At 37.6% G+C, this 16,468-nt stretch overlaps 1 protein-coding gene across 2 annotated transcripts in view; it reads right to left on the reverse strand.

Annotated features, from left to right (window-relative positions):
- cebpz (CCAAT enhancer binding protein zeta) overlaps positions 1-12,992 on the reverse strand; it is a 166,103-nt gene extending 153,111 nt beyond the window's left edge. For both annotated transcript variants that reach the window (XM_052098572.1, XM_052098571.1), the window contains exon 1: positions 12,598-12,992. In XM_052098572.1, the coding sequence (XP_051954532.1) occupies positions 12,598-12,771 (174 nt within the window). In that variant the 5' untranslated portion in view covers positions 12,772-12,992. The remainder of the gene's footprint in view (positions 1-12,597) is intronic.
- Between the last annotated feature and the right edge of the window lie 3,476 nt (positions 12,993-16,468).

Below are 16,468 nucleotides of genomic sequence, written 5' to 3' on the forward strand. Positions count from 1 at the left end.
CTTCAACTTTTGCAACTTTTAATTTATTTTTTCCTAGTACTAAAAAACAAAACCTAAATAAACAAGCATAAAATAGAATGAATAAAAAACTATTTCCAAACTAATGTGCAAAGTGCTCTCTTATTAATAAAGCTGCATATTGCCAATTTTCTTCACGATAAGAAATGCATAGTGACACATATATATATATATATATATATATATATATATAGATATATAAAATGATTAAATAAGTCGCAAGCAATCGCGTTCTAATCTAGCTGCATTGGGCAGTGGTGGCTCAGTGGTTGAGGCTCAGGGTTACTGACCAGAAGGGTACTGACTTCTGGTCAGGGTTACTGACCAGAAGGTCAGGGGTTTAAGCCCCAGCACCACCAAGACGCCACTGTTGGGCCCTTGAGCAAGGCCCTTAACTCCAGGTTGCTCTGGGGTCCCTGTAATAAGTGCACTGTAAGTCGCTTTGGATAAAAGCGTCTGCCAAATGCATAAATGTAAATTTAGCGTGCACGCTTGAGAGATGAGTGTCCCCGAGGCAGTCTCTCTCTCAGCCGGGTGCAGTTTCAATCTCTCACCCTTAGACTGGGACATTCGCGCAACTCATAGCAGAGGCACCACCCACACAGAGAAATGCCAGTTTCTGAGTTTATAGTTATTAACATGATCTGCTTCTGTATTATTTGAACTTTAAAGAGCAACATGCAGGTTGAATTTATAACTGAATTAACACTTTATATTGTCTGCAGAGGTCTTTTAAAAACACATATGTAGAAATTACTAATGAAATCTCATTTGATGTAGAGATTTTGATGAAAATGTTCTAGGCTCTGGAATACGCCTTTCCCGCTATCAACGCGTCATATGACGTAGGGCGAGGCAAACAAAAGAGCTCGCGGTCAGCTCTCATTGTGGGTGTTGATGTAGTTAGAGCAGTACAGAAAGTTTTAGAGAAGCCATAATGGTAAATTATTGTTTGTGCTGGTTGCACAAATTCCAGCCCGTCAGGACATCGTGTCCATCATTTTCCTTCTAGAAAAAACAAGGCTTTTCGGTCTTGAGTGCGTTTTGTGCAGGCGAAGAGAGCAGACTTCACTGCCGCGTCTGTTACCACACACTCGGTCGTTTGTGGCGCACATTTCACTCCGGAGAATTATCGACCTGGAGATTTGTTGGAGTCTCGGATGGGATTTCGGAGTAAGGACCACGTGAGGCTGATTACTGATGCTGTTCCCTCGGTGCACTCGATGGAATCAAGTCCACCGTCAAAGTTTACACCGGATTTTGGCGCGGGCTGGACTGGAGGACAAAGTGCTAACGACATTCTGTGCAACGAAAACGAGGACTTAGCAGAGTAAGTCTTACTTTTAATTATTTTAACTCTTAATTTGCTCATAATTATAGGCCTGTGGGCCATCATAGGCATGTTCGTCCACACCGGAGAACTCTGTTTCTTCATTCGCATCCATTGTAACCTGAGCTTGAACTTGACCAGACTCCTCAGCCCATCGTCACTTCCGGTTAGTGCTTTATAGACGCGGAAGTTATTTTATCACAATTTATCTCAAAATATCGTTAATGGCTAAATATATATTACTCCAGTTCAGAAAATCTAGTTGTTTTATCATCAACATACACTATGCTATATAGGGGTGTCCAACCTGCATGTTGCTCTTTAATAAAGCTATAACGCATTAAGTTTGACTGCATTTATTCCACAACGGTACATGCTTCTGAATGTACTTTTTTTTTTTTTTATCATTCACTAATACTTTGGGATCTACATAAAATAAACTGTGAAAATTTAAACTCACCTGCTTTATTTGCTTAAAGGGGTCATATAATGGTACATGCACTTTTTCAAGTTGATTGTACTGAAATGTGTGTTGGCTGTCCCTGTACACAACATCCTATTATGATAAAAATCCATCCAGTGTTTTTGTTTTAATCTCCTTATATATTTCCCCTGCCTCAAATCGAGCCGTTCGACCGTGTGACGTCACACGTTCGGACGCCCCTCCCAGGATTGTTGATTGACAGCAGTGTTTCAACACAGACCCGCCCTCACTCGTGAGCGAGCTGTCAATCAGTCATCATTGTTGATACACTGGAGCAGAATGGCGCCTAAGCGATTATGGTGTTCTGTTCTTCAGTGTAATAACGAACACAGCAGTCATTTTGATGTTCCTAAATCTGAACCGCTGAAGACGCAGTGGCTGAGTTTTGTTTACGATGGGAATATTCCCCACGAGCAACGTCAATGCGTTCATGTTTGCGCGAATCATTTCTCACCAGACTGCTTTATAAACGAGGGTCAGTATAAAGCTGGTTTTGCTAAGAAGCTGCTGCTGAAAAAAGATTCGGTACCAACTATTTATATTCCCTCTGCACCTCCAGAAGAAGTGTAACATTTATATTAACCTTTATATTAATCTTTGCAAATCGCTAACCCTAAAAGGAGGGGCGGGGTGACCAAAGCTCATTATCATTTAAAGTCATATGCACTGAAACGGCGTGTTGAAAACAGAGCTGTTTCTGAGCAGGTAAAATTAGTGTTTTCTTAAAATACTAATGAGAATTTTTAATAAAAGTATATTACAAAGTTTTCATTTAGACCCTAAAGATTCATATTAACTTGTACAAAAATGGCATTATATGACCCCCTTTAAATAAATCCGGGTGTCAGTCTTTCATGTGCTTTGATGTGTTTCCTCCTTTAATCAGAAAATTGCGAAAGCAGCGTTTACAAATAGGTTTTTCCTTTTCAACAGCCTCAAAGTACCTGGCTTTTTCCCACTTTTCATTTAGACAAGATTCAGTTGAGGCTCCGCAGCAGCAGCTTGCCGCAATCTTTTGCTTGTTTTGAGCGTTCGAAAGTTCCTGCCTCTGAGTGGGTACCGGGTAGACCCGGTACTCGGTACCCCGGTACCTTCAGAAACTCTGGTATCTGGACGATCAAAGCAAATGGTAAACGCCCCCGACTTTGTCTTAAAAACAACAAGTTCGTTCATTTTTCTGCGCATTTGAAAGACAGCAAGATACACAAGTGAGAATACTCCTGGATAGTGACAGAGTTACAATTTTCCTCAGAAAATTAGTTAAAATCCGTTTTCATTAGTTGACATACATATTTTACTAGTGGGACTGTTTCCAGACTTGCCAGCCAGGATTCAGAGTATTGAAATATGTCCTAATAAGAAAGTTTCAGTTACATGTAATCAGCATATTATAATGATTTCTGAAGGATCATGTGAAAATGAAGACTGCAGTAATTTAAATTGTAAAAAGTTCAAAATATCACTGTTTTTACTGTATTTTGGATCAAATAAATACAGTCTTGGTAAGCAGAAGACACTTCTTTTAAACGGTAGTGTAGGTATAAAATTAAGTAAAGAAAATGTATAGTCAGATTACTTTTAACTTAAAACTTTATTTTGATCATTAAGTCTCCTCACATTCATTCTCTTTCAGTCACATTCCTCATTGATGGGCCCAGGGGAGGGGTCTATTGTCTCCTCGGGTGTGAAATACATCCATATTCATGATAGTACACGCCTCCTCCCATATGACCTTTCTAACACTAAAAGTGTCTTACAAAAGTTCAATTACTATATTGTTTTGTATGAATGAGTGATCAAGATGGTTTTCACATCATTCTGTAGCAAAAACTCTAGGCTACAATATCCAGTTCTCAAAAGGCTTGTGGACAAAAGTTTAGTATGTGTTATATGGCCTTATTTCAATTAATGTTTATGCATGGTTTTTGAAAAAACTAAATTTATTTTCTCAAAAATAAACACACATGTTGCTCACATATTATTGTAACCCAGTTTGTGCTGAATACAGTGTTCAGACTTTAGCCATTAATGTGTTTTTAAGCAACTGAAAAAAGCACAAATATCAAGGCATGTCAAAACTTCTCCCGGGCCCAAAACACCCTCAGAACCCAGACGGTTAAGCTTAACAAGAAAGCTAATCAGGCGTTGGCTCAAAATAGTGTTGTGCAGGGTCGGAAATGCCCCCAAAATTCAATATTTGAATTGCTCCTGTTTTGAGTTGTATTTTTTTTTATTTTGATAACATAAGTCAATCCTCGGTGGTCACCGGAGGTCCCAGCGTGATCACCTGACTTTTTCCCTGATAACAGCAGAAATAAATACTCAGTAATTTATCTGTATGACCAAAAGAGTAAGATATCATTCGAAACTATTTAGGGTTTACTTTTAGTTGTATACACTGAAAATAATAGCAAAACGTTGTGGTTTTGTAAAATAAAGAAATCATACAGAATGCGCTTTCTGCGTCACGGTCTGTGTGAACTTCTGTCTGGACTGAGTCACGAAAATGAACCAAAACTCAGCGTAAGCTTGCCTCGCAGACATGAGAAATAGGTCTATAGGAAGCTTGAACTTTAACAAATTGAAAACAAATATTCTGATTGTGTAATCCATATGAAATCAACGAGGTACAGTCTTTCCCATTTGAGCTCATTATGGTTTTTGGAAGACACGCTGTGATTACAAAAAGTGTGCCACAAAAGTTAATTTTGTTAGCGAAACCTGGAGTCTACAAAATCTATTGTGTGTTTCAAGGCCTTATTTCAGTGACTTGAACATTTTTAACCAAGCATAATCTTGATTTTCTCAAACTCAAATGTACATCTCATGTTTGGAGGCTCTTATGTTACAACACCTGCTGAGAAAGTGATGCAGTTTATTCATTGTGTTAATTATTCATGCTTGAAATGAACACTACAATCATGTCAGCTGTATCTGGGCAAAATGTTGTATTGTTATCTCAATGCAAGTTATGGCATTTGGAGCCAAGGTAGCCTTTTATATCAAAAGTAAAAAAAACTCTTCAAACAAGTGATCTGAGGGTTATACTAAACCCAAGAACTACTTGCATTTGTAAATATCACAAACCAGAAATATAATTACATAGACCAAGTAACAAGTAATAAGATCCAGTTTCATTTGTGTGCATGGTAAATCAAGACCTGTCAATCCAAGCGATCAGTCCAATCCAAGCTGTAAAACCGTGGCCGATTGGTCTCTACACATCGTTCCTTCCCACCATACCCATCCACATACCTGAGATCAGAGGTGATCTTATTATCGGTAGTAATCAAGTTTGCTGTTTGTTAATTGATAATTGTCATTTTCTTCAATCATCTAATTATTAGAACACCTAAAATGTAGCTTGTAAGTGTTTGCTTCAGCCAGTGGAAGGCATGGTACAAGTGTATTTGTGCACATGATCATGATGCTACCACCTCTGCCTCATTTTGAGCCAGGAAAAATCCTGTGTTGGGTACAGGTGCAAGAAAAAAAAAAAAGGAAACACAAACCTAACCAGAAGAGAGAACAAAGCTGAAGAGTTTATCCTGCTGCTTCTTTTGCAAACTAAATGTAAGTGATGCAATAAATAGTTCACAGGAAAGATAAACACATCTTTATGAACACCATTTATAAATCAAATACTTAACGTGCAGCTCACCAATCACAAGGGAGAGGCACACGTGTGCTCATTAATGGATAATTTAGCTTATCAACCTAATTCTCTAATAAGAGGTGCACACAAAGCACTCACAATATGGAATGTGACACTGACAGACATAATAATGATAAGAAAAAAAACGCATTAAAAATGCATCTTATTGGTTACTTATGATTACAATGCATGCAACTGTTTTTAAACGTATAGTAATTTAAATAGACACTTGTAGGGCTGGGCGATAAAATAATATCAATATTTATTGCTTAAACACTAGCAGTTTGGCTTTCTTGTCGTATGTTTCCACTGGCGCGTGCTGAGCGAATGTGAGCAAGCGCTTTCAATTTCTTCCTATGGAAGCAGAGCGTCAAGCTCGCGAGGTGGATTGTAAAATTGACAGCAGCGCGGGGCAAGCGGTTCCCTAGCATTGGGAATGGCTTTGTGCGGATATCTTCTACTTCAGTGGAAACATCAGGTGCGTGTTTCCAGAGCGCCTTTAGACCACAAAGTTTTTTTCTTTCTAAATTTAGTTTTATTAATCAGAATGTTTCAAGCCTTTAATAATAAACAAATAGATTTCAGGTCTAATTTTGTGAAATTATTCAGATGTCATCATCTCTGACAAGGATGAAAGACAAAACAATTACTAGTTTGTAGCCTAGTCTTTCTTTCTTTAACGAAAATAGAAAAATGGTCCATTCAGACTTTTACATTTTCAAAAATGTATCTCTGGAGATATCCCTGAACCCCATACAGTATCATTCCTCAGTCACAAGGGCTTCTATACCCCCATACTTGGATATCTATATGTAAAGAAATATGAATATAATTTGAATATTTAAAAAAAAGAGATAGAGATGTATATATACATTAGGGATGCACCGAAATTTCGGCAGAAAATGGCACTTTCGTTTTTCGGCCGAAAGAGAAAAAAGGTCGCAAATATGAGCCGAAAATATATACCTCCTCGCCCCGCCCCTCAGTGCTCTGATTTCACTCTGGATCGATCTAGCCCTTATCACGGCGCTACCAAACAAAGGCCGATCATGTCAGCAGTGTGGAAATTCTTCCAAGTTTCTGAAAAGGACATCACATTTGCGATCTGCAGTGTTTGTTCAGCAGAACTTTCAAGATATATATATATATATATATATATATATATATCTTGAAAGATATACACACACACATACATACATACATACATACAGAGCAAGAGATTCTACAGGAAAGCGCCCCGATCCACAGCAGTGCCACAACTAGTGCAGCTACACCACAACTTGAGACGTATCTAGCTGAACTACGCCAGAAGCAACAATCCCCTTGACTACGGTCACATAAACAAAGACCGCTTTCCTTTGCTTGCGCAGATTGCGCACAGGTATTTATCTGCCCAAGCACCAGCACAGAGAGTGAGAGTCTATTCAGTGCAGCATCTCATGTTCTTGATGAGCTTTCTGACAGGACTGTCAGAAAGTTTAGCAACTTTTGTTCTTGAAGAGAAACCGGTCACTTGTAGTCAAATAGAAAGCGGTCCAAATTGATGTGTATAGCAATTACATTACACTTGTTCTTCGCGTCGTTTACAGTTGAGGTTGGATTTAGTTAAATTACTACTGTTTTGCACAATAATTTTCACTTAAAGTGTACATATGTTTACATAGAATAGAATAAAGCACTGATCTATATATATATATATAAAATTATATTATAGTTATATATAGATCAGTGGAATAGAGGCCCTCTGCCATTCTGTGTTCTGCCTTTTTGTTTTAATTAAAATTACTGTTGCATATTTAAACTTTTTGAAAGATGCTAGCCAAGTTCATTACTTGACTGTTGTTTTGCATATAATAGTTTTCTAAAACTTTACATTATTTGGATAATTGTTAATAAAATCTGTAAAATTAGATTTTTACAGAACTGAATGAAGAATAATATTTAAATATAGCTGCAAGCAGCGATGGCGGGCCCAAGCCGGTGGCACCGCCACCCCCGTGCCTTTAGGGTTGCTGTGCACGATGGGCAAAAACGTAACCTCGCTTTGACCGTCGAGAAGATGTGTGCTGTAGAGCTTGCATCAGTGTGGGCTCTTCAAAAGTGCGCATCGAGGGCACATATCAACCACAAAGTATGCGTGAGCACCCTTCTGATATCTAAAATGAAAAATGACACACCCTACGGTCTCATGGAGTTAATGGACACATGAAATATGTACACAAGACTGAAAATTCATATGAAGTGTGCCATTTGGGACTAGGGATGGGCGATATCTTATCGTTTGCGATATATCGTTGAAAATTCTCCTCACGATAAAAATGTGTCTCCTCACGATAATAATGATAAGTGTAGTTGATGACGTAGTTTTGTGCGCGCGCACGCGCGCGATTCACTGTTCACGTGCGGACATTCTCTGTGCGGAGTGAAAACAAGCATGGCGGAACGCAGCCGTTCCGCAACAAATCCGTATCTGGTATTGAAGGACGGCAGAGCACGGATCCGACACGCAGCGGAGCCGATCCGCAGTTGGTGGAAATCCGGGGTAAGAGTGTGTTTCACTCTGAACTTCTTTACTTTATCAGGATTTATTTGCAGTTGTACTCTGTTGTAATTTTGATACACAACTGAAGACATGGTTGGTGACTGTTACTTTTGCTGTTTGCTTTGCACTATTTTTCCACCATGAGAGTATAAATAAATGAAGAATCTGTGTTTACATTTTAAACTTGTAATTGATTTGAATTATTATTATTGTGTAATTGTTGTTGTGTGATGTTTTTCAGCACAGTCACTGGAACACAACTTAAACATAACATAATCTGATATTTTACAGAAGAAAATAATTTATCGTCATTTGTATCGTTATCGCAATAAATCCCTGAAATTATCGTGATAAATTTTTTTGGCCATATCGCCCATCCCTATTTGGGACAGGGCCTATGACCGTGAACCACAATAGTCACATCTATGAGGTAATTCAAATGTAGAATAATTTTTTATGTCATAGGTCAATATCTTTTGCAGCACTTAAATGTGTTAATCCAGAAGGCCAGTATTTATCTGGAGGTCTTTGTACAGGTTTATTAATGTAATTATAATTTACGCTTATGTGTTCCTATGATATGCAATGGAAGTACATTTTTATGTTTAACATGGGTGTATTCACAATACATAGCATACAATATAATATTTTAAGATTATTTATCATTATGTTAAGTACATCATTAAAGTTAAGATAGTAAATGTATTTATATATTTTGTAGTAGCTAATATAACAAGCAAGTACACTGCGGGAATTATGAATTATACCAATGGAGTATGGATTGCTTTTATGCTGCCTTTATGTGCTTTCTGGAGCTTCAAAGATTAATTTGCAATGTGTTCCACATTCAAACCAAAATATCTGACTGTCTGTTGGTCGGAGCTAATGACTGTAAATTAGAAAGTTGTTCGGCTTGACGAGAACAATATACACGCCGAGTTTTGTAACTGTAGATAGAACTAAGTTATAACACACTTCATGTGTCCTTTTTAGTCATAAATTAATTTCCTCGCCACGGCCAAAACGTTAGAGATATCAAAAATCCGTCGGCAATGTAGCATCCTCAATGTCTTGACTTCATGCTGACCGAGTTTGGTGGCGATTGGATTAATTCTCTAGGAGGAATATATATAATTCCAGAGCATGTGTTTCCAAACAACCCATAATATCCGACTTCCTGTTGGGCTGGCGTAAAACTTAGAGCACGAAAGTTGTTCGGCCCGATGAGATATAGAAGTGTACCGAAGTTTCATATTATTACATGCAAGCATGTTTGATATATGGACCAAGTTTTCAGACCCCATTCAAGGGGGCGCTGTCGAGCCCCCCTGCCACGCCCGGGTACCATCTTCGGCCCAGCCCTGATGGCCGCGGGTTCCGACCCGTGTGCAAAGTTTCAAGAGTTTGAGCACGTTAAGGGCCCCCAAAACCTTGAAAACAAAAATAAAAGCATTTCACTCATCAGCAAAATCAGCCCCCTCCCCCCACACACAGAGAGACGTAGGGTCAGTGAGAGAGGCAGAGAAAATTCTCCAAAAAATCCACATTCAAACCAAAATATCTGACTTTCTGTTGGTCTGAGCTAATGACTGTAAATTAGAAAGTTGTCCGGCTCGATGAGATCAATATAATTACTGAGTTTTGTGACTGTGGGTCAAAGTATAAAACCAACCCCTCACTTTTGTCAAAAGGTGGCGCTACTGAGCCCCTGCACCACGCCCGTTTCTGAAACTTTGCACATGTCTACTGGCTAATAAATGTGATGTGTCTGTCGAGTTTCATGAAATTTCAAGTATGCTAAGAGTCTCAAAAGCATCAAAAAGAATATTCGAGTTTGAAGCATTGCCGCGGCAACAGTATCCAAGATATCAATAATCCTTTCCCATGTCTACATCTGCCGTGTGTTTACATTACACACCATAAGTTTTAAGTAAATCGGGTAAAAATAAGAGGGTGATTTCAAAGCATTTTGAAAGTGACACACTTCCTTCTGCCAGTTGGTGGCGCTATAACTTTGACTCACAATAGTCACATCCATGCGATCGGCCTGTTACAGCGAACACACTGCTGAAGTTTCATCGAGATCAATTAATGTATGCAGAAGTTATAACACACTTCCTGTTTCTCTTTTCACGCCATCATTTCGTTTCCTCGCCACGGCCAAACCGTTCGACATATCAAAATTCCGCCGGCAATTTTTCATCCTCAATGTCTTGACTTCATGCTGACCGAGTTTACGTGGCGATTGGTGGAATTCTCCAGGAGGAGTATTTCAAATTCCATTGCATGCGTTTCCAAAAACCCTAAATAGACAATTTCCTGTTGGGCTGAGGTAAAAAGTAAAAGTATGAAGGATATATGAAACGATGAGATCTATATGTGTACCGAAGTTTCATATTACATGCAAGCGTGTTTGATTTATGGACCAAGTTTTCGGACCCCGTTCCAGGGGGCGCCGTCGAGCCCCCCTGCCACGCCCCGGTACCAGCTTCAGCCCGGCCCTAATGGCCTCGGGTTCTGACCCGTGTGCAAAGTTTCAAGAGTTTTCGAGCACGTTAAGAGCCCCAAAAGTGCCCCAATAGTCGTAAAAAAAATAATAATCATAGTCATCCTAACGAAAACAATAGGGCCTTGCCTTTTCAAGGCTTGGGCCCTAATAATGTTTTTATATATTTTTTGTCCAATATTGGTGTGTTACTTTCAATAAAAGTGTGATTTATTTTATTGGTTTGTAGTTTTTCAATTCAGATTCATTAAATTCATGAAATTAATGAAAAAGTATAATGTTAATACAATTATACACAAAAATTATTTTATTTTTTTTCTTAAATAGGTTAAAAAAAAATAAAAAAATAAAAAAAATAAGGTAATTTCGGTTTCCGGCCAAGTGCATCCTGGATTTTCGGTTTCGGACCAGAATTTTAATTTCGGTGCATCCCTAATATATATATAACAGATCATCTTATAACATGAGTGGTGGTGGCGTAATGGGCTAAAGCACTGAACTGCCAAGCAGAAGGATGTTGGTTCGATCCCCACAGCCACCACAATTGTGTCCTTGACAAGGCACTTAACTCCAGGTTGCTCCGGGGGGATTGTCCCTTTGTAAAAAAAAAAACGTCTGCCAAATGCATAAATAAAAATAACATTCATATCCAACTGCACTCAATTGATAAACTATAATATATTGTAATATTTTCATGGAAGATCCCTCAGACACCACTGCATTGGCGGTGCCTGGACATCAATGCAGTTTTGTAAAGACTATTTAGACTTTTTAGGATTTTGTTTTTGGAAATTCAAAAAAATTTGCAATGTGCAAATGTGATTCAATATCTTGATAAATATTGATATCGAATGATATGTAAAAGAATATCATGATAATATTTTTTTGCCATATCGCCCAGCCCTAGATACATGCATTAAAAAATGCACTTGTTACACTGGACCATTTAAAATGAACTAGTGAATTTAAAAACGTGCTCAATTCTTAAAAGAATCTTAAATGATTATAGCCTAATGGTTAAATTGTAACCTAAAATCTTTATGTAGCCTATCATTCATTTTACCCAAGAATTTTACTTCATTAGTCAATCTAAAGTACAGCATGGCTTTAAAAATGAATGAGATCGTTTTGTCGCTGGCAGTGTGAATGCAAAGTTGCATTCACACTGCCAGGGACACACAGCTGCAAAATGACATCATCTCATTCATTTTCAATGAAAGCTGGCGACTTCCAACGACCGGATGTGGCACAACAAAGTTGAGAATTGTTTAACTTTATGCAAATGCAACCAATACAAGTGAAGGTAGACCTCACGTGATCCTAATATTTTAATAATATTAATTGTTAAAATAAAAAAATAAAAAAGTAGCTAGCAGTGTAACGCAGCTTAAGGGGCTTCTGACTGAGAAGCATCTATTGTGTTAGGTCATTGGAACTTAGTCACAACATACCAGCAATGTAGTACAATAACATCGCCATAACGAATTGGCGTTATTTGGAACGTCGCTGCCACGAGTATGGTCCGGTCACGTCTTCACAAAATAACTGTTAGCTGGGGCGCTACCATAGATTTGGACGAAAAGCAACAAAATTACATTTTGATCTCACTGTCTTTAAGAGCATGATTTCTGAAAATGTTTCGTTTCACCTCTGTTGTAAGAAAGCAACAACAAAAGCCCAAGCACAACACATTAAGGCCAGATGCATGTTACATTTTCAACTAACAGGTTTATCGAATAAAAAAATATATTAATGCGATAATTAATAGTGAATGCAATGTTTAATTTGTCTTTCTTTAAATTATAGTGAAATAAGATGCCTGCTAATGAATGCATTTAGAATAGCAACTCTTACACGCGTACATATCTAAAACAGTTTTGCGTTATCAGGTACATTTATCTTGTTTTAAGGATGTTCAAATATTTGACAATTGAATGGAAAACCAGAGAAAGATACTCGGTAAGAATTGATATATATATTTTTTTTTTTTTTTAAAAGATTTGCTGGCTCTTGCCTGTGGATAGCAACAGTGACACGTGTGTCGCAGAGACTATTAGTTTACCTTGGTTCCGCCCAAACGCAACACATCATCCAGTGTGAACTCGTCCTCTTCGTGTTCGATCTGATCTTCTACATTATCATCATTTCTGTCACTACGAGTTTGATCACATTCTTCAACATCGCTGTGTTCCTCACATGAGCGCTGCTCGCGTTCCTCCATGCCGCCCTGTTGCATACTTCCTGCTCACAGCAGCACGTGTGCGTAGGACTTGAAAAATAAATACAAACCCGCAGAACGCGTTAATTTGTGCACAACCAACAGGACGGAGAGAAAGGCTATGGAATAGAACAATGGAATCTCGACACGCGTTTTTTCACAGTTCTAGTTAGTCCTAAGTACTTTTTAAAACAAAACATATGAAGCCATACGAAACACAAGACCCGTCAGAAAGGAGCTCTAAAATAAGCAGGAGGCTGGGTTTCTACTTCTTCTCTTGTTTATTGGCGGCTGGCAAACCAGCTTTTGGTGCATTACCGCCACCAACTGAATTGACGTGGAAATTAAAAAAAAATAGTCCTAGATACATGCATTGACAGCGTTGCGCAGACAACTCTTATTTATACATACATACATACTACATATGTGGGTGACTCTATCATTGCGGGTACATTTGGCATTTCAAATAGTTTAAGGGAAAAAACTGGTCACTAACAAAAATTGTTTCCAGTAAACATAATCAATTTGAATAATTCAGTGCTTGCCAAACACAAGTTACTTACTTTTTTTACTTTTAACAAAAACATTTTTTTTTAAATACAGATTTATAGTATCATTTGTCAACTCTGTTACTGACAAATTAGGCAATGTGTAGAAATAATAATAAAACATAACAGGAAAAATCCTTGTTGTTCTAATAGACAAACAGTCCTAACATTCAAACACTTGGAACTAAGAAAATATTTCATCTATACTATACATTAAAAATGGAAAAAATTAAAATAAATATCTATATCTTCACAGAACCGTCCACTAGGAGCAAATATTTTTTTATCTAAAAATGTATTATTTACAATATCCAGTAAAAAAAAAAATAAAATAAAAAAAATATTTAAATGTTGTTGAAATATTACAAGGGTGCAAAAATACATCAATAAGGTTTATGAGATTTTAAACAACCATTTAGTTATTTTTGGTGAAAATAGTTAATTAATAGCATTAACCCTTTAAGTAACAGAATTGATCAAAGTAACAGCTTTGATGCACAACCATGGAAAAATATAGTTAGGGTAACAAATACAACTAGATAAAAATGTTCATCAATCCAAACTTTGATGTTGGCTTGAGAAAGCCTAGCGTGAAAGTTTGAAGTAGCTGTAAAAGCTTGATGTTTAAAGGTTTTAAGTTTGAAGTAGTTACAAGTTTAAGTAGTAGTTTTAAAAGTTCAAAGTTTAAAGATTATAAGACCATTCAGTCTATCAGATAGATACCAAGGTGATACTCCAAAGGCTCCTTGCTACCCTGAGTCCAATGAACAAAACTGGAAGTCTCGTTGATGTTCTGGTGCAGAGATATGTGATTTGTTACTTGGTTGCTAGGGTAACCCCATATGGTTGCTAGGCAGTTACCAAGGTGACACTCAAAAGGCTCCTTGCTACCCTGAGTTAAATGAAAGAAACCCGAAGTCTCTACGATGTTCTGGTGCAGAGATATGTGATCTGATACTTGGTAGCTAGGGTAACCCCAACTACTTGCTAGGCAGATACCAAGGTGAAATTCAAAAGGCTCTTTGCTACCCTGAGTCCAATGAACGAAACCGGAAGTGTCTACTATGTTCTTGTGCAGAGATATTTGTTTTGTAACTTGGTTGCTAGATTGAGCTCACTTGGTTGCTAGGCAATTTCCAGTGTGATACTAACAAGGCTGATTCCTGAGGCTGATGTTGACGATTCAACATTGGATCTATGATATTCTGATTCTGAGATATCATCTAAGCTCATTTTAATGGAAGTCAATGGGTTTTGGTTGCTAAGGTGCACTACATGGTTGCTAGCGTGTGGCTAAGTATTGTACAGCATTATATTTAAAGGCTCCTTGCTGGTCTGAGTCAAATTAGCCAAAGTTTTTTTTATTTTATTTTTTATAATTGAAGTCTTTATTTTTTTACATTTTTAACAGAACAAAACAAACTCAAAATAAAATAAAAAATAAAATAATAAAAAGACAGCTTCCAAACATAATTAATTCCCATTTGCATTTTGGGCTCAGTCTCACTAACCACTACAGACAGAAACAAAAAGGATACATTAAAATCAAATTATAAAGTGTCTATACATGCCACGGCACTAAAATAACAGACTTAACAAAAGAGAAGAGTACACTAAAAAAAAAATAACAAAATCCATCAATCTCAGTCAAAAACCCGTCCCCAAGATTTGTCAAAGCCCTCCCTATCATCATTAATCCTGGCCAAGAATTTTTCATATGACACAATTTTCAACATATTTTCTTTCCACCTGTTAAACTCTGGAGGAAATGGATCCTTCCACACACTCAGAATCACTCGGGCAGCTGTAATCACCCCCACCTTTATAACCACAAAATCATATTTCAAAACTCCCGGTAACACAGACTGATCCCCTAATAAGCACAATCTTGGTGACATGGGTATTGTCAGGCCAATCCACCTTCCTATACTGTCCAGTACTCTTTGCCAAAAGGGGTAAACTGTCCCACATTCCCAAATAGCATGCAGAAATGTCCCTGGCTCTGAGCTGCATTTCCAGCATATATTATTGGGCATAATTCCCATTCTATGAAGTTTAGAAGGAGTAAAGTACCACCTATGTATTAATTTGTACTGAATAAATTTACCTCTGGCCTCTCTTATATATTTATTGGAGTGTGACTGAACTTTGCACCAATCTTCTTTACCAATGACACAACTCAGATCTCTCTGCCAGATGATCCTCAAATTTTCACATATCTCTTTTTTTAAATTGTTAAATAATTTGTAGAAAACGGCTGCTCTATGTGCTGAACCAGATAATTCTAAAAACTCCACCACTGCATTTGTGCTTTGGGTAAATTTTCCTTTGGTAATACAATCCCTTATTTGTAAATATTTCCAAAAATTAGTTTTCCTAATCAGACCATATTTTTGGGTTATTTCAACAAAGGACATAAACACTCTCTCTGAATAAAGATCACTTATCCTGTGTATGCCTTTGGCCAGCCATTCATTCCAATATACCGTTTTTTTCCCAATCTGTGCGGCAGAGTTGTTCCATAACGAGGCATAAGGTTGTCTTAATTGACATCTTGTGTACCTCTACCCAGACAGCTTTAGAATACATGAGTACCGGGTTATGATGAAAGTCCTGTCCATTATTAGCTGATCCCTGTGAGAGAACATCCAAGGGTGTAAAAGGACTCACTAGTTCCTGTTCGATCTTGATCCAGCTCAGTTCAGAGTCCAACCCTGTCCAGTGTTTGACCAGTCTTGACATTTCAAATGCTAAATTATACAGTTTCACATTTGGAAGAGCCATTCCCCCAATGTCTCTAGAGACACACATTTTCTTTATATTAACTCTTGGCTTCTTCTTGTTCCACAGGAAATCTTTAATTATCTTCTCAAATTGACTAAATATATGTAAATGAATTCTTACGGGTAACATCATGGAAACATAATTGAACTGTGGGGCCACCACCATTTTAATCACATTAATTTTACCCCATAATGTAAGATTCAATTTTCCCCATTTATCCAGATTTGTTTTTATTTTTAGGAGGAGAGGTTCCATATTTGAAAGCATAGTATCCTCTAGGTTTGGGTTTAATAATATTCCTAAATACTTCATACCTGAAGGTAAACACTTGAAATTGAATGTAGTAATGTATCTAGAATGGCATGATGCTGAGAGCGGCATTT

This window comes from Xyrauchen texanus, chromosome 30, assembly GCF_025860055.1.
Source record: "Xyrauchen texanus isolate HMW12.3.18 chromosome 30, RBS_HiC_50CHRs, whole genome shotgun sequence".
NCBI classification, from domain to species: Eukaryota; Metazoa; Chordata; class Actinopteri; order Cypriniformes; family Catostomidae; genus Xyrauchen; species Xyrauchen texanus.